The sequence below is a fragment of the Coregonus lavaretus genome, assembly GCF_964263955.1.
Source record: "Coregonus lavaretus genome assembly, chromosome: 27".
NCBI classification, from domain to species: Eukaryota; Metazoa; Chordata; class Actinopteri; order Salmoniformes; family Salmonidae; genus Coregonus; species Coregonus lavaretus.
Window position 1 is genome coordinate 26637656 of NC_140014.1, and position 27471 is coordinate 26665126.

The following is a 27471-nucleotide window of genomic DNA, read 5'->3' on the forward strand; positions in this document are numbered from 1 at the left end:
GCAGGAGACAGGAGGGCCAGCCATGTGTGAACTGGGGGGATGAGAGGTCAAATGGAGAAAGCTGCTTCCAAGAATTGGGGCTCCATGTTCCCAGGACTTTTCTTCACCTCCTTTTTTCGCTTCCCTCCTTTCTTTTTCCATCTGTCTGGACTGGAGTGAAATAGTGGCCGTTTAATATCCACAGAAAGTGTTATGTCATACCAAGGAAGTCAAATATATTTGTGAAGCCCTTTAGAGTTGTTGGACATGCCAGTGGATGGACATGTATTATTGGGTGCTAATCGTTATAAATGGTATGTCAGTTAATAAAATAAAACTCTCCCCATTCAACTGAGGCCTTGTGTCCAACTGTTGGACTTATTTTTGGATAGCTTTTTCCAACATAGAACTGCATGTCAGTGCAATTATCCCCAGAGACCATAAGGCCACTATAAGAACATAACACAGACCAGGGAGGTATAAGTTTAGTAAAAATCGTTTATGGGTCAGGCACGGAGCATAATACAGACATGTTCAGTTTGCACTACAGGAAATGTAGGATTGTGAAGTGAAAAAGAACACGGTGAAGGTCAGGAGCTTCTCACAGACACACATGGACACATACGTACAGTGCCGTCAGAAAGTATTCATACCCCTTGACTTTTTCCCAAATGTTGTTGTGTTACAGCCTGAATGTAGAATGGATTAAATTGAGATTTGTTTGTTACAGGCCTACACACAATATCCCATAATGTCAAAGTGGAATTATGTTTTTAGACATTTTTAAAACAAAAAGCTGAAATGTCTTGAGTCAATAAGTACTCAACACCTTTGTTATGGCAAGCCTAAATAAGTTCAGGAGTTATTAATTATACTTTGGATGGTGTATCAATACACCCTGTCACTACAAAGATACAGGTGTCCTTCCTAACTCAGTTGTTGGAGAGGAAGGAAACCGTTTAGGGATTTCACCATGAGGCCAATGGTGACTAAAACAGTCACAGAGTTTAATGGCTGTGATAGGAGAAAACTAAGGATGGATCAACCACATTGTAGTTACTGCACAATACTAACCTAATTGACAGAGTGAAAAGAAGGAAGCCTATACAGAATACAAATATTCCAAAACATGCATCCTGCTTTCAACAAGGCACTAAAGTAATAATGCAAAAAAATTTGGCAAAGCAATTAACTTTTTGTTCTGAATACAAACTTATGTTTGGGGCAAATCCAATACAAGACATTACTGAGTACCACTCTCCATATTTTCAAGCATAGTGGTGGCTGCATCATGTTATGTGTATGCTTGTAATCATTAAGGACTGGGGAGTTTTTCAGGATAACAAATAAATGGAATGGAACTATGCACAGGCAAAATCATAGAGGAAAACCTGGTTCAATCTTCTTTCCACCAGACACTGGGAGATTAATTCACATTTCAGCAGGACAATAACCTAAAACATAAGGCCAAATCTACACTGGAGTTGCTTACCAAGAACACAGTGAATGTTCCTGAGTTGCCGAATTACAGTTTTGACTTAAATCTACTTGAAAATCTGGCAAGACCTGAAAACGGTTGTCTAGCAATTTTGCAATCAATAGATAATACACATTGTATCCTTTCATAGCAGCTCCACCAACATATCTTCATAACTGTGTTACAGGGCAGGTCACAATTGGTCAGCTCACTTTTGCATCACAACCTCTCGACTCCCAGACGGTAACAAAGTGTCATTCTACCATGATTCAAATAGACTTTGAATCATTTGACTTTGGGATTCTAAATCTCAGTAGTGTCACAGAGTAGTTCTGCTACCTCTGCCTCTACCTCAGTAGTGCCCCCTGCCTCTACTCCCTCTACTCACACCCCTACCTCTAAATCCGCCTCTACTCCCACCTCTGCCTCTAAATCCCCCTCTACCTCTACCCCTGCCTCTCTCACTCGATAGGTGTCCCGCGGACCTCCTCAGCTTCTTCCTCTCCTCGTGGTGATCACGCTCCGCCTGCTGCTGCCGCTGTTGCTGCTCCGACTGAAGGAGATCATTGAGAATGGAGAGGAAGAGAAAGGAGGAGAGGGAGGCAGAGAGAGATACTTTTAATTGGAGTATGCTTAAGTGACCTTATGCAAAAAAATAAATCGCTTTTCTATTATCAGACCTGTAATCAACATTGACCTTGGCACTCTGCTTCCTCCAGCTCACACTGTAGTACAGGGCATTTACCCAGCAGACAGACTCAAGTCTCTCTGCACGTGAAGGAGCCTTAGCCAAACCTAGCTTGGCCTTGCACCATCTGTGTCCCGTGCAAAACCAATGTTATTATTTTTTTTAACTGCAATGTCCACGCAACTCATTGATAATTGAAGCATTTTTCGAAGGGTGCTGACACAAGATACAAATACAAGACACAAGAGTCAGTCGCCTGACCTGATTTGGGGGATCGACCTTTATCTGGGGTTATAACAACACAAAGTCAAAACAGCAGTCAAAAATGATAATGATCAAAGAATTTTCTGTGCCATTGGTCCTCTTCTGCGTGCACCATTACAGATTATACACAGTGGCTACTCTGCAGTGTCAACCTTAACCTGTACTTTCATATTTTGTGTAAATATGTATGTTTGGGGAAAACAGACTGATGGAGGTAAAATGTCAATGACAAGCTCTCTTTGTTACTGTTACTGAACCCAGGATCAGCAGAAATCCTGATTAGTAGTCAGTAGTCAAATGGAAAGTTGACCTCACCAACCCACAGTCACCCACACACTTCAAGATCACATTCCTCATTAATCATTCTGACTGAATGGACTACAAGTGAGAACAAATATGAAAAGGACTCTGGATAAAAGAGACTGCTCTATTTGAAAAGACAGGACTGTGGAGGTAGCATATGTTACACGCAAATCACACTGTCCCTTTCGGTGGCTTATTATGTAATGGTGTCACTGTCATGACTTACCTTCTTGAGGGTGAAGGTGAGCTGTTTGCTGCCGACAGCAGTGTCAGCCACGTTTACTGTTCCAGAACGTTCCTCCAGCTTCAGACGTTCCTCCAGTGACGCTCTGTTAAGACAGTAGACACATATGTCAACATGGGACACATAGGCAGGTCTATCACGAGCATGAACAGATACATGCACACACAATATAATGGTGATTAAATGCAGTACCTAGAAAGCCTGTTTCCTATACTGCTTTCTCATAGGATTCCTGGTATTTTGCCTGTAAAAACAATTGTGCAATATTTCTTTCAAACAGCCCTATTTTTAAGTCTTTCTTGTCGGCATTCACCTTTTATATAGCCATTGCTTTTGCCGGGAAGGAGCAAGAGACGTTCCATTTTGACCCGGTTGTTGCGACCGTTGTCATGGTAACCTGACAGCTGCACGTTCTAAATTAGTCCGTTTAAATTCAGACCCTCCACTGCTTTAATTTCTTCACACTCACAACAGTAAAGCGAAAAACTCACCAGAAGCAGACGGCCAGAGCAAGCAGAGAAAGGTGGGTGGAAAGGACGGGACAGGCAGAGCAGTGACTGTATGCTAGCATGACAGTCCATATCTCCAATCATCTTTGCTGATAGCGATGTGTTTCCATAAGTGGATGAATTGGTCTAATTTAGCATGTATGGTAAAGCCTCAACCCTTAGCTACCTCTTCCAATTCAAAAGAGCCAAAAAGCGTCAAAGAGGACAAACGCCCGCCCGGCTTCGGTTGGGTCATTATAATTCAAAACAATGCATTCTAAAATAAATCACACACACGCCTCGCCTTTGGTGAATTTAGGCCATAAATTAGCAGTTGCCTACTTGGAAATAATTGTTCAATAATTACGTTGTATTTTCTTGTTATGGTGAATAAAAAAGTTGGATACTCAAAACGTTGTCAGATATGTTCTGGTAGGCTAATTATATGAGGTGGCCAGACAAAGAAATCCATTATTAATTAGTTAATGCAGGTCCTAAGAAACATATTTTTTAAATAATATAATAGCATATTTTGAGTTTAATTAATTATGTTACTGGTCTGTAGCCATGGGCTGCACCATGCAAATGAAATCAATAGTTCTTATTTTGTTCATTAAACAGACCAGACACACTTAGCCTACATTCCCCTGCCCTAATCACAGTCAACACACATAGGGCCTATATTTTATAGTAACAATTAATACAAGTTGACGAAAAAATTTAATGAAATTAAAGGTATACTAGAAAGTAAATGCCCTCTGAGGCACTTTTACTAGACAGCGGTCATCTTTTGGCAGTCACTAAATCTATACTGAACAAAAATATAAACGCAACATGTAATGTGTTGGTCTCATGTTTCATGAGCTGAAATAAAATATATTTTTTCCATATGCACAAAAATATTATTTAGCTCAAATATTGTGCAGAAATTTGTTTACATCCCTGTTAGTGAGCATTTCTCCTTTGCCAAGATAATCCATCCACCTGACAGGTGTGGCATAAAGAAGTTAATAAAACAGCATGATCATTACACAGGTGCACCTTGTACTGGGGACAATAAAAGGCCACTCTAAAATGTGCAGTTTTGTCACACAACACAATGCCACAGATGTCTCAAGTTTAGAGGGAGCATGCAATTGGTATGCTGACAGCAGGAATGTCCACCAGAGCTGTTGGCAGAGAATGTAATGTTAATTTCTCGACCATAAGCCGCCTCCAACTTAGTTTTTGAGAATTTGGCAGTACGTCCAACTGGCCTCACAACCGCAGACCACGTGTAACCACGCCACCCCAGGACCTCCACATCCGGCTTCTTCACCTGCGGGATCGTCTGAGACCAGCCACCTGGACAGCTGATCAAACGGAGGAGTATTTCTGTCTGTAATAAAGCCCTTTTGTGGGGTAAAACTAATTCTGATTGGCTGGTCCTGGCTCCCCAGTGGGTGGGCCTGGCTCCCCAGTGGGTGGGTCTATGCCCTCCCAGGCCCACCCATGGCTGCGCCCATGCCCAGTCATGTGAAATCCATAGATTAGGGCCTAATGAATTTCTTTCAATTGACTGATTTCCTTATATGAACTACAACTCAGTAAAATCGTTGAAATTGTTCCATTTACATTTTTTTAAAATGCCATTTAGCAGACGCTTTTATCCAAAGCGACTTACAGTCATGTGTGCATAAATTTTTACGTATGGGTGGTCCCGGGGATCGAACCCACTACCCTGGCGTTACAAGCGCCATGTTCTACCAATTGAGCTACAGAGGACGACATTACTATTATTATAGGACGACATTTACTACTATTTACCATTTAGTCTTATTTCACGCTAAACTAAAATATTTACTAAAATATTTGCTTTTTAATGAGTTTGAAGCACGAGATCCATGTAGAGGGTGTTTTACATAATGGGAGGTAACCCTTGGGATACCCTTCCCTTCCTATATTTGACCCTTGTCCTAATTTTTCCTGCTGCTTGCTGCATGTGTCCACCTGTCAATACAGTGATGGATGTGACAGCCGCTCTCAGGCCGTGACCAAGGCAGGCCACACATTTCTGTCTGCTGCAGAGAACACAGCACAGTCAGGCACCTTAACACAGTCACGTTTCCCTGCTAATCATTGTACTGGCAAAAAATAACTGACTACTCTATTTACCATGTCCATGTGAGGGTTTATTATTTGTGCTGACTGACAGTAACAATGTGAAAATGAGTAACATTTGATGCAATCACTGTAGTACTACTCCATGCTTGCTTTGGATTGTGTGCTGTGACGTTCTGTGGCATCTATTCAAAATGTTATGGTTCAGAGGTTGTTCCTAGAGACTAGAGAGCGTCACAAGAAGCTCACAAAAAAAAGAAATCTTACTCACTTCTGCAACTTCTGCTTGCGTGCCACGTCCCCGAAGCTGCGGAACTCCTCACCAGCCTTGATCTGGAAGAAGCGGGGCTGCTGACCCGGTTTCCTGCCCTGAGCCTGGTTCTGGGTGGAGTCCTGGTCCAGCAGGGTGGTGTTGCGGTCCTGCTGCTTCCTCTCCTGCCGCCTGCGGTCCCGTCCCTCCTCATATATGAGGCGCCGCTGCTCCCTGACCTCGTCCACCCAGCTCTTATCGTCATCAGAACTCTCGTCTGAGCTGCCACGCCCCTCTGGCTCCTCCTCTTCCTGGTCTGGTTCAGTCTTCAGAGAGGAAGAAGAGGGAGGTGGTGACATTGTAGAATTAGAATGGGTAGAAAGTTTGTTCACCTTGAAAGCCACAATCCATTTTCGGTGTAGGCTACGATTCAGAAGCTTATCTATCAAACTTCGGTATGGGTAGAAAGCTAGCTAGCTAGCCTTGTTACCTTTTCAGAGTCAATGGCTTGTTTGGCTAGCAGCCGCAGCTTCTTCCTCCTCTTCTGGCCCACTTTGGACACGATGGGGTTGAGCAGGCGGAACTCCTCACTCTGCTCCTCCACCTGGTAGTCTGGGTTCTCAAACATCACCTGGAAACGCTCGTCGCTAAGGATGCTGGGTAGAGCCTGGCAGAGGGGGCAGAAAGAGTGAGAGAGGATTTGATTAACAGTTTAGGCAGCTGACACATTCGCTAGATGAGCATATTTGAGATAATATGTAACTGACAAAATAATGGAAACAAGTAAATGAGGGATACAAAGTATATTGAAAGCAGGTGCTTCCACACAGATTTAGATTAGATTTTAGTCATTTAGCAGACACTCTTATCCAGAGTGACTTACAGGAGCAATTAAGGTTAAGTGCCTTGCTCAAGGGCACATCGACAGATTTTTCACCTAGTCGGCTTAGGGATTAGAACCAGCGACCTTTCGGTTACTGGCACAACGCTCTTAACCACTAAACTACCTGCCACAGGTGTGGTTCCTGAGATTATTAAGCAATTAACATTCCATCATGTTTAGGGTCACGTATATAAATGCTGGGCAGGCCATTATGTTGGCTACCATGGCTATGCCCCCATAAGATGGCAATGCTCCCATCCACAGGGCACGAGTGGTCACTGAATGGTTTGATGAGCATGAAAATGATGTAAACCATCTGCCATGGCTGTCAGTCACCAGATCTCAACACAATTGAACACTTATGGGAGATTCTGAAGTGGCGCTTGAGACAGCATTTTCCACCACCATTAACAAAACACCAAATGATGGAATTTCTTATGAAAGAATGGTGTCGCATCCCTCCAATAGAGTTCCAGACACTTGTAGAATCTATGCTAAGGTGCATTGAAGCTGTTCTGGCGGCTCGTGGTGGCCCAACGCCCTTTTAAGATACTTTATGTTGGTGTTTCCTTTATTTTGGCAGTTACCTGTACATGCCAGTTTCCTCTAGATTACCTTAGAACCAAAAATATATAAACCCAGCCTACAGCTCTGAAAATACCAGTATAGGGCTGTCCCCGACAAAAAATTAATAATGTTATGGTCGACCGAGAGTCGTCTGTTCTTTCGACCAATCGATTGGTCCAAATGTTTCGATGAGTGTTTTCCCTATATAGACACACCCCATGTGTTTTAAACCCCCTAGAGTGTATGTCCGCCCATAATAAAAAAATCCCCATACAAATCTGTCAATTTAAGCTAGAGATATCTGTTCTTTTGCATTGGCTGTGTCTCAATCCACCGCATCCGCCTATGTAACACTTCCAAATCTGCGGTGAAATGTGACAGAGCTAGAGCTGTGTTTGGCGGAGTATGAGACATCCCGAAAATCGCCTGTAGCGTCCAAACAGTTTGGGCTACACACTAATATGACCCCTCCATGGAAAGGTGAGACTCTCACGAACACGTCGGTTGCTTTGCTATTGCCATTGCCGACTATGTAAAAATAGCCTACATAAAGCCAATAAATAAAAACATTGCAGGCTGTAAATATCCTGTAAATCACATTGGCTACGCATGGCCTGTCTGCAAGGAACTTGAAACATTGTATCAACTATCAACTTGGTTCGGCCTGAAGCTCTTGCTAGCAAACTTGCAACATTGTATAAAATATTCTGGGTCCTCAGTTTTCTGCACCAGTGAGCTCCGGACAGACACAGCTTTAGGCTATTCCGCAAGGGATAAGAAGTAATCAGGTAAGCCTATTTTATGATGTTTCCACCGGATCAGAGCATGACATTTTTTTCCCCTTTCACGCCAAGAGGTTTATGAAAGAGAGCTGGAAAGATTTTTCAAATAGGCTACGTTGAAGAACTATTGTCATTCTCAATGGACTTCGTTTACTTGCTGTTTGAGATGAAGAAAAAATTACTTTGAGAAGCGCAACAGTGGTGGTGAGTTATGAAATCCCCAAATGGGCATATTTAAAAGCCTACATTTGCACGCAGGCCAGGTAGCCTAGGCCTACTTCTATGCATAATCAGGTGCGTGTCCTTACTCAACATTGACAGGAGATCTATAAAAAAAAAAGATAATGAATAAATGGACAACTAAATGGAATTAAATAAAACAAAACTTGTTCCTCACAAGTGTAGCCTAGGTTGTGCAGTCCGCAAACAACGTGTCCACTCCGACAATAAGAACGGTAAAAGACTGTAATAATAATATATTGAATGCATTAACAGAAATGACCATAACCAAGCAAACATTTTAGATGAGAAATGATGGGAATTAACAGTAAATGGTGACACTACTGGTGAGCCATCCCTGCAGCCTCCGCAATTAATTAGTCCACTGAGACATGCGTGAATCAGACAGGTGTCTTGTGTGCCATAAAAAAAATAGATAGAAATACAGTGAGGGAAAAAAGTATTTGATCCCCTGCTGATTTTGTACGTTTGCCCACTGACAAAGACATGATCAGTCTATAATTTTAATGGTAGGTTTATTTGAACAGCGAGAGACAGAATAACAACAAAAAAATCCAGAAAAACGCATGTCAAAAATGTTATAAATTGATTTGCATTTTCATGAGGGAAATAAGTATTTGACCCCTCTGCAAAACATGATTTAGTACTTGGTGGCAAAACCCTTGTTGGCAATCACAGAGGTCAGACGTTTCTTGTAGTTGGCCACCAGGTTTGCACAGATCTCAGGAGGGATTTTGTTCCACTCCTCTTTGCAGATCTTCTCCAAGTCATTAAGGTTTCGAGGCTGACGTTTGGCAACTCGAACCTTCAGCTCCCTCCACATATTTTCTATGGGATTAAGTTCTGGAGACTGGCTAGGCCACTCCAGGACCTTAATGTGCTTCTTCTTGAGCCACTCCTTTGTTGCCTTGGCCGTGTGTTTTGGGTCATTGTCATGCTGGAATACACATCCACAACCCATTTTCAATGCCCTGGCAGAGGGAAGGAGATTCTCACCCAAGATTTGACGGTACATGGCCCCGTCCATCGTCCCTTTGATGTGGTGAAGTTGTCCTGTCCCCTTAGCAGAAAAACACCCCCAAAGCATAATGTTTCCACCTCCATGTTTGACGGTGGGGATGGTGTTCTTGGGGTCATAGTCAGCATTCCTCCTCCTCCAAACACGGCGAGTTGAGTTGATGCCAAAGAGCTCGATTTTGGTCTCATCTGACCACAACACTTTCACCCAGTTCTCCTCTGAATCATTCAGATGTTCATTGGCAAACTTCAGACGCCCCTGTATATGTGCTTTCTTGAGCAGGGGGACCTTGCGGGTGCTGCAGGATTTCAGTCCTTCACAGCGTAGTGTGTTACCAATTGTTTTCTTGGTGACTATGGTCCCAGCTGCCTTGAGATCATTGACAAGATCCTACCGTGTAGTTCTGGGCTGATTCCTCACCGTTCTCATGATCATTGCAACTCCACGAGGTGAGATCTTGCATGGAGCCCCAGGCCGAGGGAGATTGACAGTTATTTTGTGTTTCTTCCATTTGAGAATAATCGCACCAACTGTTGTCACCTTCTCACCAAGCTGCATGGCGATGGTCTTGTAGCCCATTCCAGCCTTGTGTAGGTCTACAATCTTGTCCCTGACATCCTTGGAGAGCTCTTTGGTCTTGGCCATGGTGGAGAGTTTGGAATCTGATTGATTGATTGCTTGCTTCGGTGGACAGGTGTCTTTTATACAGGTAACAAGCTGAGATTAGGAGCACTCCCTTTAAGAGTGTGCTCCTAATCTCAGCTCGTTACCTGTATAAAGGACACCTGGGAGCCAGAAATCTTTCTCGACCAACAGCCTATCGACCAAACAATCGACCAGTCGACAAAATGGGGTCAGCCCTAGACTAGTATGTGAAATCTGAGTATGTGCGCAGGTGTATTTGCTCCTACCTTGCCCTTCTTCTTCCTGGCAGACAGTTCCCCCTCGTCGTCTCCCTCCTCCATCAGTTTGAGAGCCAGCCCCTTGTTCACCTTGGGCAGCTTCTGTCTCAGCAACACAGAACATTTATACAACACAACACACAATATATTAGCTATATACATTTCTTAGATAACAACGTCTGTATCACCATGTCCTTCAATTAATCAATCAAATGTACACTACATTACCAAAAGTATGTGGACACCTGCTCATCGAACATCTCATTCCAAAATCATGGATATTAATATGGAGTTGGTCCCCCCTTTGCTGCTATACAGTGCATTCGAAAATTATTCAGACGCCTTGACTTTTCCCACATTTTGTTACATTACAGCCTTATTCAAAAATGGATTAAATTGTTTTTCCCCCTCAATCTACACACAATACCCCATAATAACAAAGCGAAAACAGGTTTTTATAATTTTTTGCAAATGTATTCAAAATAAAAACAGAAATACCTTATTTACATAAGTATTCAGACACTTTGCTATGAGACTTGAAATTGAGCTCAGGTGCATCCTGTTTCCATTGATCATCCTTGAGATGTTTCTATGACTTGGAGTCCACCTGTGCTAAATTCAATTGATTGGACATGATTTGGAAAGGCACACACCTGTTTATATAAGGTCCCACAGTTGACAGTGCATGTCAGAGCAAAAACCAAGCCATGAGGTCAAAGGAATTATCCGTAGAGCTCCGAGACAGGATATTGTCTAGGCACAGATCTGGGGAAGGGTACCAAAAAATGTCTGCAGCATTGAAGTTACCCAAGAACACAGTGGCCTCCATCATTATTAAATGGAAGAAGTTTGGAACCACCAAGACTCTTCCTAGAGCTGGCCGCCCGGCCAAACTGAGCAATCGGGGGAGAAGGGCCTTGGTCAGGGAGGTGACCAAGAACCCATTGGTCACTCTGACAGAGCTCCAGAGTTCCTCTGTGGAGATGGGAGAACCTTCCAGAAGGACAACCATCTCTGCAGCACTCCACCAATCAGGCCTTTATGGTAGAGTGGCCAGACGGAAGTCACTCCTCAGTAAAAGGCACATGACAGCCCGCTTGGAGTTTGCCAAAAGGCACCTAAAGGACTCTCAGACCATGAGAAACAAGATTCTCTGGCCTGATGAAACCAAGATCGAACTCTTTGGCCTGAATGCCAAGCGTCACATCTGGAGGAAACATGGCACCATCCCTACGGTGATGCGTGGTGGTGGCAGCATCATGCTGTGGGGATGTTTTCAGCGGCAGGGACTGGGAGATCGAGAGAAAGATGAACGGAGTAAAGTACAGAGAGATCCTTGATGAAAACCTGCACCAGAGTGTTCAGGACCTCAGACGGGGCGAAGGTTAAACTTCCAACAGGACAACGACCCTAAACACACAGCCAAGAAAACGCAGCAGTGGCTTCGGGACAAGTCTCTGAATGTCCTTGAGTGTCCCAGCTAGAGCCCGGACTTGAACCCGATCGAACATCTCTGGAGAGACCTGAAAATAGCTGTGCAGCAACGCTCCCCATCCAACCTGACAGAGCTTGAGAAGATCTGCAGAGAAGAATGGGAGAAACGCCCCAAATACAGGTGTGCCAAGCTTCTAGCGTCTGAATACTTTCCGAATGCACTGTAACAGCCTCCACTCTTCTGGAAAGGCTTTCCACTAGATGTTGGAACATTGCTGCGGGGACTTGCTTCCATTCAGCCACAAGAGCATTAGTGAGGTCGGGCACTGATGTTGGGCGATTAGGCCTGGCTCGCAGTCGGCGTTCCAATTAATCTCAAATGTGTTTGATGGGGTTGAGGTCAGGGCTCTGTGCAGGCCAGTCAAGTTCTTCCACACCAATCGACAAATCATTTCTTTATTGACCTCGCTTTGTGCACGGGGGCATTGTCATGCTGAAACAGGAAAGGGCCTTCCCCAAACTGTTGCCACAAAATTAGAAGCACAGAATCGTCTAGAATGTCATTGTATGCTGCAGCGTTAAGATTTCCCTTCACATGAAAAACAGCCCCAGACCATTATTCCTCCTCCACCAAACTTCACAGTTGGCACTGTGCATTGAGGCAAGTAGCGTTCTCCTGGCATCCTCCAAACCCCGATTCTGTCGGACTGCCTGATGGTGAAGCGTGATTCATCACTCCAGAGAACGCGTTTCCACTGCTCCAGAGTCCAATGGCGGCAAGCTTTACACCACTCCAGCCGACGCTTGGCATTGTGCATGGTGATTTTAGGCTTGTGTGCGGCTGCTTGGCCATGGAAACCCATTTCATGAAGCTCCCAACGAACAGTTCTTGTGCTGACGTTGCTTCAAGAGGCAGTTTGGAACTCGGTAGTGGGTGTTGCAACAGAGGACAGATGATTTTTACGCGCTTCAGCACTTGGCGGTCCCGTTCTGTGAGCTTGTGCGGCCTACGACTTCGCGGCTGAGCCGTTGTTGTTCCTAGACGTTTCCACTTCACAATATTTATTATTTAACCTTTATTTAACTAGGCAAGACAGTTAAGAACAAATTCTTATTTATAATGACGGCCTACACTGGCCAAACCCGGACGACGCTGGGCCAATCACAATAACAGCACTTACAGTTAACCGGGGCAGCTCTAGCAGGGCATGTGACGAACTGACTTGTTGGAACAGTGGCATCCTATGACGGTGCCACGTTGAAAGTCACTGCGCTCTTCAGTAAGGGCCATTCTATTGCCAATGTTTGTCTATGGAGATTACATGGCTGTGTGCTCGATTTTATAAAACTGTCAGAAACGGATGTGGCTGAAATAGCCAAACTAATTTGAAGGGGTGTCCGCATACTTTTGGTGATGTAGTGTATTTTATAAAGCCCTTTTTACATTAGCAGTTGCTATTTTATAAAGTTATTTTTACATCCTTGTCTGTCTGAATGTATTATGTTTTTAACAATCACACAGAGTATAATATCCCACCTTGATTTGTACTCTCTGGGCCCTGGACTCTTCTATCTTTTGGCGAATCTTGTCCTTGCGGTACTCATCGTAGGCAAATGGATTGGCCATGGTCTTCACCTGGACAAGTCACACAAAATGTATTTAGACACACAACTCAATAACATCGACAATCAACTAAGAATATGCAGTTATACACACACACACAACCTACCTTATGGTACAGTCTGATGTCCATGAAGAAGCCATGCATGTAGGCCCGCAGTAAAGAAGATCCCACCAGGTGAGACAGACCTATAGTTGAACACAGGCCAGGTAACATTATAGATTGCATGTACATTAAACATATTTCCTGAACATGAGTGAACAGCTACATTATACATTTGTACAATGATTGATGATTTATTCATTTTATACAGTGCATTTTTTTTATGTGCCTCAATCTACACACAATACCCCATAATGACAAAGCAAAAACACATTTTTTATTATTTTTGCAAATGTATATAAAAAAAGAAGAAATATCACAATTACATAAGTATTCAGGCCCTTTACTCAGTAATTTGTTGAAGCACCTTTGGCAGTGATTACAGCCTCGAGTCTTCTTGGGTATGACGCTACAAGCTTTGCAATACCCGTCTTTGGGGAGTTTCTCCCATTTCTCTCTGCAGATCCTCTCAAGATCTGTCAGGTTGGATGGGGAGCGTCGTTGCACAGCTATTTTAAAGTCTCTCCAGAGATGTTCGCTCAGGTTCAAGTCCGGGCCCTGGCCGGGCCACTCAAGGACATTCAGAGACTTGTCCCGAAGCCACTCCTGCGTTGTCTTGGCTGTGTGCTTAGGATCGTTGTACTTTTGGAAGGTGAACCTTCGCCCCAGTCTGAGGTCCTGAGGGCTCTGGAGCAGGTTTTCATCAAGGATCTCTCTGTACTTTTCTCTGTTCATCTTTCCCTCGATCCTGACTAGTCTCCCAGTCCCTGCTGCTGAAAAACATCCCCACAGCATGATGCTGCCACCACCATGCTTCACCATAAGGATGGTGCCAGGTTTCCTCCAGATGTGACGCTTGGCATTCAGGCCAAAGAGTTCAATCTTGGTTTCATCAGGCCAGAGAATCTTGTTTCTCATGGTCTGAGAGTCCTTTAGGTACCTTTTGGCAAACTCCAAGTTGGCTGTCATGTGCCTTTTACTGAGGAGTGGCTTCCGTCTGGCCACTCTACCATAAAGGCCTGATTGGTGGAGTGCTGCAGAGATGGTTGTCCTTCTGGAACGTTCTCCCATCTCCACAGAGGAACTCTGGAGCTCTGTCAGAGTGACCATCAGGTTCTTGATCACCTCCCTGAACAAGGCCCTTCTCCACCGATTGCTCAGTTTGGCCGGGCGGCCAGCTCTAGGAAGAATCTTGGTGGTTCCAAACTTCTTCCATTTAAGAATGATGGAGGTCACTGTGTTCTTGGGGAACTTCATTGCTGCAGACATTTTTTGGTACCCTTCCCCAGATCTGTGCCGAGACAATATCCTGTCTCGGAGCTCTACGGATAATTCCTTTGACCTCATGGCTTGGTTTTTGCTCTGACATACACTGTCAACTGTGGGACCTTATATAAACAGGTGTGTGCCTTTCCAAATCATGTCCAATCAATTGAATTTAGCACAGGTGGACTCCAATCAAGTTGTAGAAATATCTCAAGGATGATCAATGGAAACAGGATGCACCTGAGTTCAATTTCGAGTCTTATAGCAAAGGGTCTAAATACTTATGTAAATACGTTTTTTTAATATATATATATATATATATATATATATATATATAAATTAGCAAACATTTCTAAAAACCTGTTTTCACTGTCATTAAGGGGTATTGTGTGTAGATTGATGAGGAAAAACAATTATTTAATCAATTTTAGAATAAGGCTGTAACGTAACAAAATGTGGAAATGGGGGTCTGAATACTTTCTGAATGCACTGTATATCTCTATATTCAACCTCCCTTGGGCAGGCTACATTTCAAGTGAAACTCATTAAAATATTTGTACTCTTTTAAATTGGCTGACATGACAAGGACAGTTAGGCTTAGTAATTAACTTTGAGAAGCAGCCTGTTGGAATGTGCTGGAAGAAAATGACATGACTGTAGACAACTGGTTTCTACAGTTATTTGCCCTGAGGCAAATCAAGGCTGTTTGCTCCCATTTAAACTGACACAATCAGGACAGTAGGAAATAGAGGGTAGGCCTATAAGTGGCGATTAAAATCTTAAGCTTTTACTTCATATAACAGATTTTCATTTATCAATTATGCAACAACTGTTTTGTCAAAGCTCATGTCTTTCAACAGGATTGTAGCGATAGCTTGTTACATTTTTCTGCCAAAATAGGCCTTTCTGCTAACATAGCCATTTCAGCTATTTGGTAAGAAGACTTTTGAGAGAGTTTAGATAAAGTAGTGTAACATCAGCCGCCAGACACCATTCTTTCAGCACTGAATGAACTTGAGTTAGTGACTACCATGAGGCTTTTTGGTCTCTGCTTAGTTCACTGTAAGATCACTTTAGTTCAGGAATGTGTGGGAGTTGTGGCACACAAGGACTGTGTGTGTTTGTGTGTGGTAACCAGATAGAAACCCGCCTTCGTCAGAAATCTTACTCTATCCGCCCCGCTGCCGGTCTGTTACATAACAAGGACACATTTCACAGCTGCAGTGAACTGAACTCCCCTCCGCCCTAGTCCCTCTTCCCCCCCTCATCTACTCCAACCCTCTCTCTCCTTCCCTCCCTCCTTTTATCCCTCCCCAATAACTGCATTTCTCCTCCATGTCATTTGATCTCTTTAGTGCTGACCCAAGCATTCCTCTGTTCTTTCAACCCCCTCTGTTCACCACCCCTTCATCTTTCCCTATCCCTCCTTCCATCTCTTAATTTCTCTCTCCATTCTGCCAGTGTTTCCCTTTTAGGCGGGATGGGTAAGTCTGGGGTGTATTCATTACGCCGATTCTGTTGCAAAACGTTTCTTAAACGAAAGGAAACGGGGGGAGAGACCTACCTAAATTTTTCCAATAGAAACTCTTGTTTTAGTTGCAAAAATGAGTACACCCCTGGCCTAGCGGTGTTGCCCCAACCTGCCTAAATACAAAATGGCCTCCACTGAATGAAAAGTGTAGTGTACACAGCCCTGGAAGGTTCCTCAAGAACTTTAGGCCAAAAATAACTTGAATGGCCCATTCCAATTCAAGGCCCTACCCTCTACGTAATAGGCACTTGTATTTCTGTACATTTGATAGGAACAAATATGTAATATCTGATAGGTAATATGCCAATAGCGTACTTCCACCCCCCTCTCACCCAGATTCTCTAGGTCCTTGCGGGTGACAAACTTGTAATCATCGTAGACTGTACTCTCAGGGCTCTCCTCCAGCTCCTCTGTCAGGTTGTCCAGGAAGGAGCACCAGCGAGGAGCAGGCCCCAGTGCCTACACAGGGACAACATGTAGGGGAGGAAGGAGAGACAAGAACAAGGGATGAAGTGAAGGAGGGACAAGGAAGGAACATTTGAAGAATTCTAATTCAATACATTTCTCCCTTTCTACTGCTCTTGAGGGCTGGTAAGGGAAGTAGGTGTTGGCAACATTCCAGTTCCTAGGTGTAGTTTATTGTACCTATCCAATCCTTTAAGGGCTCTGAGGATGAATCGACAAGGATTGCCTGCGTTATCAGATTGGAATCACCCCTTTCCTTAAGATAATTTAATGACACTGGGTTCAATCCAAACTGACTTCTGTTTGTCTATCAAATCAGAGTTCAAAGTCTACGGAATGCCCCCTTCCTCAGTGTAATCATTGACGAGCCAATGGCTAATGTTAACTTCCAAACCTTTCCCTAATGTTCTATAGGCAGCGAAGGAGGCATGCATTGGAGGCCTTTGCACACCACCCGAGTTAAAAACCTAGGGAGAAACGAGCTCTCAGGAACTGGAATCATGCTCATCTAATCTATCCATGAATGATAGATTAGATTAGTAAACCAAACTAGTTGACAACTTTGTGTTATAGCTGAGGTTACCATTGATGTTCATTGCACACAACTTTGTGTTATATTTGAGGTTACCGTTGATTCCATAGCATACCGGAGTGAAAAATGTAGCTATTTATTCAGGGCAGTTTGAGCACTGCTATGTGAATGTTTGATATGGGCCGCTGAAGTATTCAAAAACTCGAATAACCAAAAATATAATGTGTTTGCTGTTAACAGATAAAAACAATATTTCCTAAGTTCAGTATTAGCTCTCTGTAGGCCCAAACACACGCTAGTTAAGAGCTTGTTGTTCCGTAGCTCAACACCACAGTGATCTAATCAGTGGTTGATGAATGGGACAGTACTTAGAAACAAATCGTGTGTCAGGGTCACCACATCATCTTTCTAAACAGAGACTACTTTACAGTACACACACATCATCTTCCTAAACAGAGACTACTTTACAGTGTACACATGCTTTTCCTAGAATAACTGAAAAGCTGGTATAGGGGTAGACACAAGACAACCTGTTGCTGAAGAACATTCACAACCCAACAAGGGCACTTTCTAGGTGAAAGCAGGTGGGCGGTTTTCTATGAATAGTGCCCTTGGTGTTTTTTTGCAGACCATAGAACACCAGCCAAACCAAACTGGACAAATGAAAGTCTCAAACACTAAAGCCCTCAAACAGAGATCGTCCTTTCGTGCCTTCTCTATACTGCCTTGGTCTGTTTGGTTTCAATTCACACCCTGGAGTAAATCTATCTCATGGGAAGATTTACCTTTCAAACCAAACCTGCGGTACACTGAGGTATGCAAAACTAGCCTGAGGGAGCGTGAGGATTGTAGAACTCACAGGGATGTAGAACGTATTCATCTTGGGGTCTTCATTGGCAGTGAAGAGCATACCTGTGAAGTTAGGAGAGAATAAAAAAAGTGGGAATGAGTGAGATGAGCTAACGAAACAGACAGATCTTTTTCAGATACTAAAGTTAGCAAAGTAATAAACTAAAAAAGTGGAACTGTACAAAAAGGCTCATTGTCTGCTGGTTTTGTTTGACTCTAGTTAAAAAGCCTAACTTCATGTGCATGCAGTAGAAAAGTAGAAAGCAGCAAAATAACCAAAAAGTCTTGCTGGGTTTTAAAATGTGTGCTACCATTATTGACAAAAGTGTGGCTTGCTCACATCTTCATCTGACAACAAATCATTAATATAAATGGTTCTGTGGATTTGCGAAATATGTGAAATTACAGCGATTACATCCTGAATGAATCCAGCTGAATCCAACAGACAATGGGCCTTTTTGTACAGTTCCACTTAGTTTATTACTTTGCTAACTTAAGTATGTGAAAAAGAATGTATGTACGGTTTGACAAAAACAGAGCCCTGCATGAGGGCCTCCGTCAATCCGGAGGACTGGGTGATCTCTCCGAGGCTGACATGAGTAAAGTTTTTAAACGGGTCAACACTTGTAAGGCCGCAGGGCCAGACGGTATTCCAGGGCGTGTACTCAGGGCATGTGCAGACCATCTGGCAGGTGTCTTCACAGACATTTTCAACCTCTCCTTGTCCCAGTCTGTAATCCCAACATGTTTCAAGCTGACTACCATCATTCTTGTCCCTAATAACTCTAAGGCATTCTGCCACAATGCCTACCACCCTGTAGCACTCACATCTGTAATCATGAAGTGCTTTGAAAGGCTGGTCATGGCACACATCAACTCCATCAATCCCAGACACCCCGGACCCACTCCAATTTGCATACCGCCCCAACAGATCCACAGACGACGCAATCTCAATTGCATTTCACTCTGCCCTCTCCCACCTAGAAATGAGGAATACCTATGTGAGGATTCTGTTCATCGACTACAGCTCAGTGTTCAATACCATAGTGCCCTTAAAGCTCGTCACCAAGCTCGGGACCCTGGGACTGAACACCCCACTCTGCAACTGGATCCTGGACTTCCTGACGAGCCGATTCCAGGTGGTAAGGGTAGGCGACAACACCTCCGCCACGCTGACCCTCACACCAGCACAGTCGTGTAGAAGGCACGGCAGTGCCTCTTCTCCTTCAGGAGGCTGAAACGATTTGGCATGGCCCCTCAGATCCTTAGGAACTTTTACAGCTGCTCCATCGAGAGCATCCTGATTGGTTGAATCACCGTCTGGTATGGCAACTGCATCGCCCCCGACCAGAAGGCCAGCCATCCAGGACATACATGCCAGGCGATGTCTGAGAAAGGCCTTTAAAATTACCAAAGACTCCAGCCACCTGAGACATGGACGGTTCTCCATGCTCCAGTCCGGCAGACAGTATCGGTGCATCAAGGCTCAGACCAACAGACTCCTAAACAGCTTCTATCCCCTGGCCATTAGACTGTTAAATGGCTAACAACTATTGCTCCCCCTCACACCAACGCTGCTGCTAAAATGATTACTGATCATATTTATTACTACCTGCTGTTCATTGATTTTATTACCATTAGTATCTATCTATTTATCCTGCTACTGGTCACTATTACTCCTGTTAACATGTACACTGAGTGTACAAAACATTAGGAACACCGTACTAATATTGAGTTGCACACCCTTTGCCATCAAAACAGCCTCAGTTTTTCGGGGCATGGACTCTACCAGGTGTCGAAAGTGTTCCACAGGGATGCTGGCCCATGTTGACTCCAATGCTTCCCACAGTTGTGTCAAGTTGGCTGGATGTCCTTTGGGTGGTGGACCATTCTTGAAAAACCCAGCAGCGTTGCAGTTCTTGACAAACTGGTGCGCCTGACACCTACTACCACACCCTGTTCAAAGGCACTTCAATCTTTTGTCTTGTTCATTCACCCTCAATGGCACACATACTTTAACCGGTCTCCTCCCCTTCATCTACACTGATTGAAGTAGATATAACAAGTGACATCAATAAGGGATCATAGCTTTCACCTGGTTAGTCTGTCACGGAAAGAGCAGGTGTTCTTAATGTTTTGTACACTCAGTGTAGGTCAGTTGAGTAGTAGCTGACGGAGCACTACGAATGCCTCAAGTTTACTTTTGGCAGCCACGCCACCCCACAACAACATCTCACATTTTGTGTGACTGGGAGGCTAATTAGTGGAACATCCTCCATTCCTATTCGTTCCCTTTTCCAAGTCAGTCACTTTCAGTCACTTTCTTTTAGTCATTTAGCAGACGCTCTTATCCAGAGCGACTTACAGGAGCAATTAGGGTTAAGTGCCTTGCTCAAGGGCACAGACAGATTTTTCACCTAGTCGGCTCGGGGATTAGAACCAGCGACCTTTCGGTTACTGGCACAACGCTCTTAACCACTAAGCTACCTGCCGCTCCCACTGATACACTTCCACACCCCCCTACACACTGGAACTTCACAGAGATTTCTTAGAGCAAGAGGGTGGGGTTAACAAAATTAATATTTGGTAATTCCATGCTGACATCTCATGCCAGCAGCACCTGAATCGGAGACAATGCATGCTCATCATGGGAGGGATTGGAAATAGGGGCCCAGGCGTAGACAAAACTTAATGGCATGTGTGTCTGCGAAGGAAATACCAAAGAAATGAGGTGATTGTGGGATCTCTGGGATGAAGTCACGCAAGGAGAGAATGTACATGCCAAAAAAGAACTGAAGCAGGATCGTAATAAATTCGCCTGGATTCACCTTGTCAGTCTATGTCATGGAAAGAGCAGATGTTCCTAATGTTTCGTACACTCAGTGTATATTACCACTAGTATATTACCATAAATATTGATATATTACTGCTACGATTCACTTTCCAGTCCTGTTTACATGTATATCCGCCTATCACGCCTACACTGACACTCTTGCACACACACACACACACCCACCACTTATGCTGCTGCCATACTGTTGACTATTTATCCTGCTACCAGTCACTTTCTCCTAATACCCGGCTATATGTACATATCTACCTCAAATACTCCAGTATCCTTGCACATTGTAAATTTGTTATTGGCACTGACCCTGTAAATAGCTTCCCATCTTACAGTGGCTTGCGAAAGTATACACCCCCCCTTGGCATTTTTCCTATTTTGTTGCTTTACAACCTGGAATTAAAATGGATTTTATGGGGGTTTGTATCATTTGATTTACACAACATGCCTACCACATTGAAGATGCAAAATATTTTTTCTTGTGAAACAAACAAGAAATAAGACAAAAAAACTGAAAACTTGAGCATGCATAACTATTCACCCCCACCAAAGTCAATACTTTGTAGAGCCACCTTTTGCAGCAATTACAGCTGCAAGTCTGTTGGGGTATGTCTCTATAAGCTTGCCACATCTAGCCACTGGAATTTCTGCCCATTCTTCAAGGCAAAACTGCTCCAGCTTCTTCAAGTTGGATGGGTTCTGCTGGTGTACAGCAATCTTTAAGTCATACCACAGATTCTCAAGAGGTCTGGGCTTTGACTAGGCCATTCCAAGACATTTAAATGTTTCCCCTTAAACCACTTGAGTGTTGCTTTAGCAGTATGCTTAGGGTCATTGTCCTGCTGGAAGGTGAACCTCCGTCCCAGCCTCAAATCACTGGAAGACTGAAACAGTCTTGAGTTTGACTTGAGTTGAGTTTCCCTCAAGAATTTCCCTGTATTTAGCACCATCCATCATTCCTTCAATTCTGACCAGTTTCCCAGTCGATGAAAAACATCCCCACAGCATGATGCTGCCACCACGCTTCACTGTGGGGATGGTGTTCTCGGGGTGATGAGAGGTGTTGGGTTTGCGCCAGACATAGAGTTTTCCTTGATGGCCAAAAAGCTCAATTTTAGTCTCATCAGTACCTTCTTCCATATGTTTGGGGAGTCTCCCACATGCCTTTTGGCGAACACCAAACAAGTTTGCTTATTTTTTTCTTTAAGCAATGGCTTTTTTCTGGCCCCTCTTCCGTAAAGCCCAGCTCTGTGGAGTGTACGGCTTAAAGTGGTCCTATGGACAGATACTCCAATCTCCGCTGTGGAGCTTTGCAGCTCCTTCAGGGTTATCATTGGTTTCTTTGTTGCCTCTTTGATTAATGCCTTCCTTGCCTGGTCTGTGAGTTTTGGTGGGTGGCCCTCTATTGGCAGGTTTGTTGTGGTGCCATATTCTTTCAATTTTTTAATAATGGATTTAATGGTGCTCCGTGGGATGTTCAAAGTTTCAGATATTTTTTTATAAACCAACCCTGATCTGTACTTCTCCACAACTTTGTCCCTGACCTGTTTGGAGAGCTACTTGGTCTTCATGGTGCCGCTTGCTTGGTGGTGCCCCTTGCTTAGTGGTGTTGCAGACTCTGGGGCCTTTCAGAACAGGTGTATATATACTGAGATCATGTGACACTTAGATTGCACACAGGTGGACTTTATTTAACTAATTATGTGACTTCTGAAGGTAATTGGTTGCACCAGATCTTATTTAGGGGCTTCATAGCAAAGGGGGTGAATACATATGCACGCACCACTTTTCCGTTATTTATTTTTTTCATTCCACTTCACCAATTTTGACTATTTTGTGTATGTCCATTACATGAAATCCAAATATATATCCATTTAAGTTACAATTTGTAATGCAACAAAATAGGAAAAACGCCAAGGGGGATGGATACCTTTGCAAAGCACTGTATTTCTCGTGTTTTCTTTATTATATATTTATCTTTTATTAGTTAAACTATCTTGATATTGATTACGGCACTGTTTGGTAGAGCATGCAAGTTAATCATTTCAGTGTACTTGTGCATGTGATAAAAACTTGAACGAGAATCTTAAACACCTTAACTCAAGTGCTCACTAAAGATTGCTGTAATAAGACATCATTGCTGGTAGAGAAGCTGTCAGTGGATAGAAAGCACAGTCCATGCCCTCATACAGTAGCACGGGGGTAAGCAACTAGATTCAGACGCGGGCCGATTTTTGTTGGAGCGAATGGTCGGGGATCCGGAAAATAATAATAATAATTAGTACACTGCAAATTGACCACAACTAAGCCCAGAAATAGGTTGTTATTTTCAAATACAATAATTTCTAACCTTAATCACATTGAGACACAATCACATCTTTTTTTTCTTTTTTTTGTAGGAATACCTGGGAACAGATTTCCTAAATTATTATAGTTTTTTGATGAATTCCTGGTGATTTTACTGTTTTTTGTAACCTAAAACTAAATCACTTGCGGGCCGGTTCTGTTGCCGACCCCTGCTGTAGCATATCTCTGGAGCAGAAGAGGTAAGGACTTGTTGAGGTCACTGGGCACCATCTAGTGGTAGTTGAGCATTCTGGTAAATGACTACAAAGAAAATAACAGAGTGCCTGTTGGCCAACCCTCAGAGATAAACGTGGTACAGAAGAAATGTTTAGTGTATCTGGCTCATTGTTAATAGAATATAACAGTGTGTCTGAGGTGATCTCACCAGAACCAGGGTAGATGCACACGTCGTTGATGTTAGTCTGGGGCTCAATGGAGGAGAACACTTTCCCCTAGGGTGAAACAGACCAGAGGTATGGTTAGAATATCAGTTCTAGCACTGTGATAGTTAATTCGTGGTCTGTCCTTCATCAACCAACTGTCCAATGACAAAGACATTTTTACTATAAAAAATGCAAAGGCATTTCCCCAAAATTACCACAACATTTAAATTGTAAATACTTAAAGCTGGAATATATTCCTTTTTGGGCAACCTTACCAAGTTCACATAGAAATATGAGTTATAGATATGTCATTCATGAAAAGCAAGTCTAAGAAGCGGTAGATCCGTTCTATGTGCACTGTTTCTACACTTCCCATTCTTAAGTTTCGTTTTTTTGTGTCTTTTATTTTCGGTTTTGTACACCAGTTTCAAACATCTGAAAATACAATATTTTTGGTTATGGAAAACATATTTCACAGCGGTTTAGATGGTACAATGATTCCCTACATTGCTTGTTTTGTCACAGAAACTGAAATTAGGCAAACTATTAGAATTTTAGCAACCAGGAAACGCCGGAGCAATTTTTGCATATTCAAAGTGAGTTTGGAATAGTGCAGTTGGCAATATTCTAAACCAGCATAAATCATCTTCGCTGTTTTTGCAACATCCAAGCAAAAAACATTAAGGTTTTCAAATGTCCAATCTGTCAAAATGGTACCAAATGTCTGGTTTTAAAAAACATTAAATCAAATTTTTTCAACATTCATAAACATTTACTGTGTCTTTGTTCCAGATCTTGATGATCTTGGAGTCTGCAGTCAGAACCAGGTCTAGGTGGTCCTGGAAGTTGACAGACTTGATAGGAAGGCCGTAGTAATGGTCTTTTACCAGCAGGGGGTGACTGGAGCGCAGGTCGTAGAGGAGGACCTACAGTACCATGCAAACCGATTGTCAATAGGGAAAGTTGTGGGGAGGGCTACATTTAGGCAATAAGTCAAATTCAACATCTATTCCAGAGTTTTGTGCAATATCCCAGCTATTAGGACACAAAAGACACCTTCATTGTAAAAGTTCATACCTGCCCAGTGCTGGTTCCCACAGCCATGGTGAGAGAGCCGTTAAACTTGAGTGCGCTGACCGACGGTAAGCCCTCCACTCTAAAGACAAACACATTCAGATCATGGATTAGAACAATGGTGTTTTTCTAGATACATCTAACTGTTCATGTTCTAGTGGTGTACTTACTCTGCTCCTTCTGTGACGCTGCTCAGGGCACAGTCTAGCATCCCCACCCGACTTCGTACACGAGGGTCCCAGCACTCCACTTTTCCCTAGCCACCAACAACACAGGGAACACGGTTAGACACACACAGGCACACACACAAAATGTCCAATCCTCTTTGCGGCACATAGGCTCCACCCACCTCCGCTGTTCCTGAGGCCAACAGTTGATGGACAGGGTTGATGTCACACACATTGTGCTCCCTGTCAGTCATAGAAAGGGCAAAAAGAGACATGATCACAGTCTAGCATCCCATGCATAATGCCGAGTCTTGTAATGACTGTGTTTACTGTATTGTATTTTAATGTACAGCTGCCTTCACAAATAAAGTAAAGTATTGTACATGTATACTTACACAGCATCTGTCTGAAGGGAGTTGAGGAACCTGCCTTGCTCCAGATTGAGCCTGAATATCTCTGAGCTAAGAGAGAGGAAAAAGGTCTGTCTTACTGTAGAGTCAACAGTAACAAAACTCCAACTTGTCAAGTTGAAGCCAAGTCTAATGATACATAGGAAATCAAGACAGTGAATGCTCCACCTTCTTTTGGCTTTTAACCCTTACCTTGCCCCAACAAAGTAGAGGTCGCAGGAGGGGTAGTGGTAGGCAAAGTCCCTACCAAACTTGGGAATACGCGTCTTGTAGTAGTGTCCATGCTGCGAGTGGAACTCCACGTACCGGTTACAATGCAGAAACACCAGCTATACACACACACACAACAATATCAGGTTACATTTATTTCTTGAAAAAATAAAAGTTTAGGTAACCCCCACTGCAGGAAACAACCAAGGAAGTCTGTCTTACCTTCGAATAGTCATCGGACAGAATGTCAAAGGCCACAACTGTGAAGGAAAAAAACACTTTCAGAACTAGCTACAAGAAAAAATAATATCTACCGGCAAAGACTTTCGCAGAATGCAAAAGCTGTATTTATTGGTGACCATCACAGCATGGCAATTGTGTATGTTGGGTGTGTGTTTACTGAGAACGTGTGCCTGACTGCACCCTAGTTAAGTATTAAGTGTGAGTGTTCATTAGTGGAGTCAGGACTGACTGAGACCATCACTGAGACAGCTGGATCCTCTTCCTATGGACCAGCCACTCACTTCACAACAAAAGGAGGGACGGATACTTGCAGGGATTCCCATAGCACACCGGAGTTCTAGAGGACCATAGACGCAAAATATTTTTACATATACAACTAGTGGGTCTATCACTTACCGTCTGAATCCAGACACCGCTCAAACTTCAAGGACAACTGATACGTGTCATAGCATCGGATCCTGGGTTTGTATGTGCCTGAAAGGATGTTAAAAGAAGCTGACAAATCCATACATAACAGTAATTACTTAGAATACTGTCTACTCTAGTGATATGTGCCAAATTTAATCTGAAAGTGACAGCAAGCCAAATGCTCACCTGCTGCTAGAATGAACTGCCCATCCCTTGACACTTTGATGGAGGTGCACACTGTGGGCATCTCAAAGTCTTGGATGAGCTCGATCCTGCGTTGGATGTCTGAGAAAAAGCAGTTAGATAGGTGAGGCATTAAATAATAGTCTGACCACTTGGCCAGCACACAAACACCTGTAAGCCATTAGTTAGTAAAGGAATACTCACCAACATCTTTCTTTTGCAATGCCCTTTTCTTCCGATCTGAGAGCCACTGGGAAACAAATATTGAGACGTGTGTTATCACATACTCTGATTGTTATGTGAAGCTACTGCTTAATTTGTGACCTCATACACAATATCACAGCAATATATAAACCTCCATGCTTGATGCCATGGCTGCAGCGTTAGCCAGCTGACTGGCTAGTTGCCTAGCATGCCTTTGTTTCAATAGAACAATAGCTAAGGACTTAACTACGCAATTTAATAGGTTATCAATCTGTGATCAAATACTATTAGCAGTAGCTAAGTTAACTGGCTTATTTTTTATTGTAAATTAGCTTGCTAAACTATTAAGAAAGCTAGCTAGCCAACGTTAGCTAATGCAAACTTACCTCTGGAAGAGACTTTCCGTGGCTTAAGTTATAAATCTTCACATCATTCACACTGGATATCTGCATTGTCGAGGATGTCAAAGATACTTTCCACTCATAACACTAATGTACAATAATTGTAAGTTCTGAGTATTAGTAAATATTCATGCCCCACGTTGCTACAAACAACGTTGGTCTGTACTTTTAGGTCCGTGTGGAAACGTGGACGCCACAAAACAGTAGATGGGGTTCCCATTGATTTCTGTGTAGAAAGTCTGTAGGTTTTGTTTTTGGATGTTATATCAATTTAAGAATATTGATGTACTAATTATAATACTATAAAATAGCGCAAACGGACACACTAAAGCATGGTAATAATTACAATCCTCCTGATCACATTTTAACATTCTAGTCATTTAGCAGACGGACTTACAGGAACAATTAGGGTAAAGTTCCTTGCTCAAGGGCACATCGACAGATTTTTCATCTAGTCGGCTCGGGGATTCGAACCGGCGAAATAATTAAACTCCACTGTACCATACTGTACTGTAATGGTCACTCACGCATTCACTAAAAGCATCCTGGTCTCATAGACTAGACATAACATAGTAAATGTAAATCCGAGACACTTAAATTTGTATGATATGTTA

At 43.1% G+C, this 27471-nt stretch overlaps 1 protein-coding gene across 1 annotated transcript; it reads right to left on the bottom strand.

The window, feature by feature from the left end:
- Positions 1–459: 459 nt before the first annotated feature.
- Positions 460–27035, bottom strand: LOC311102906 (nucleolar protein 10-like). Its single transcript, XM_084144384.1, has 21 exons — positions 26843–27035; positions 26457–26502; positions 26256–26354; positions 26058–26135; positions 25641–25678; positions 25401–25537; positions 25194–25259; positions 24981–25041; positions 24802–24887; positions 24635–24713; positions 24334–24483; positions 23560–23626; positions 17997–18049; positions 16473–16599; positions 13350–13429; positions 13157–13255; positions 10195–10287; positions 6284–6460; positions 5815–6119; positions 2938–3040; positions 460–2009 (listed from the first exon to the last, which is right to left on the bottom strand). The coding sequence occupies exons 1-21, from the start codon at positions 26906–26908 to the stop codon at positions 1809–1811; spliced, it is 2211 nt and encodes a 736-aa protein (XP_084000510.1). The 5' UTR covers positions 26909–27035; the 3' UTR covers positions 460–1808.
- Between the last annotated feature and the right edge of the window lie 436 nt (positions 27036–27471).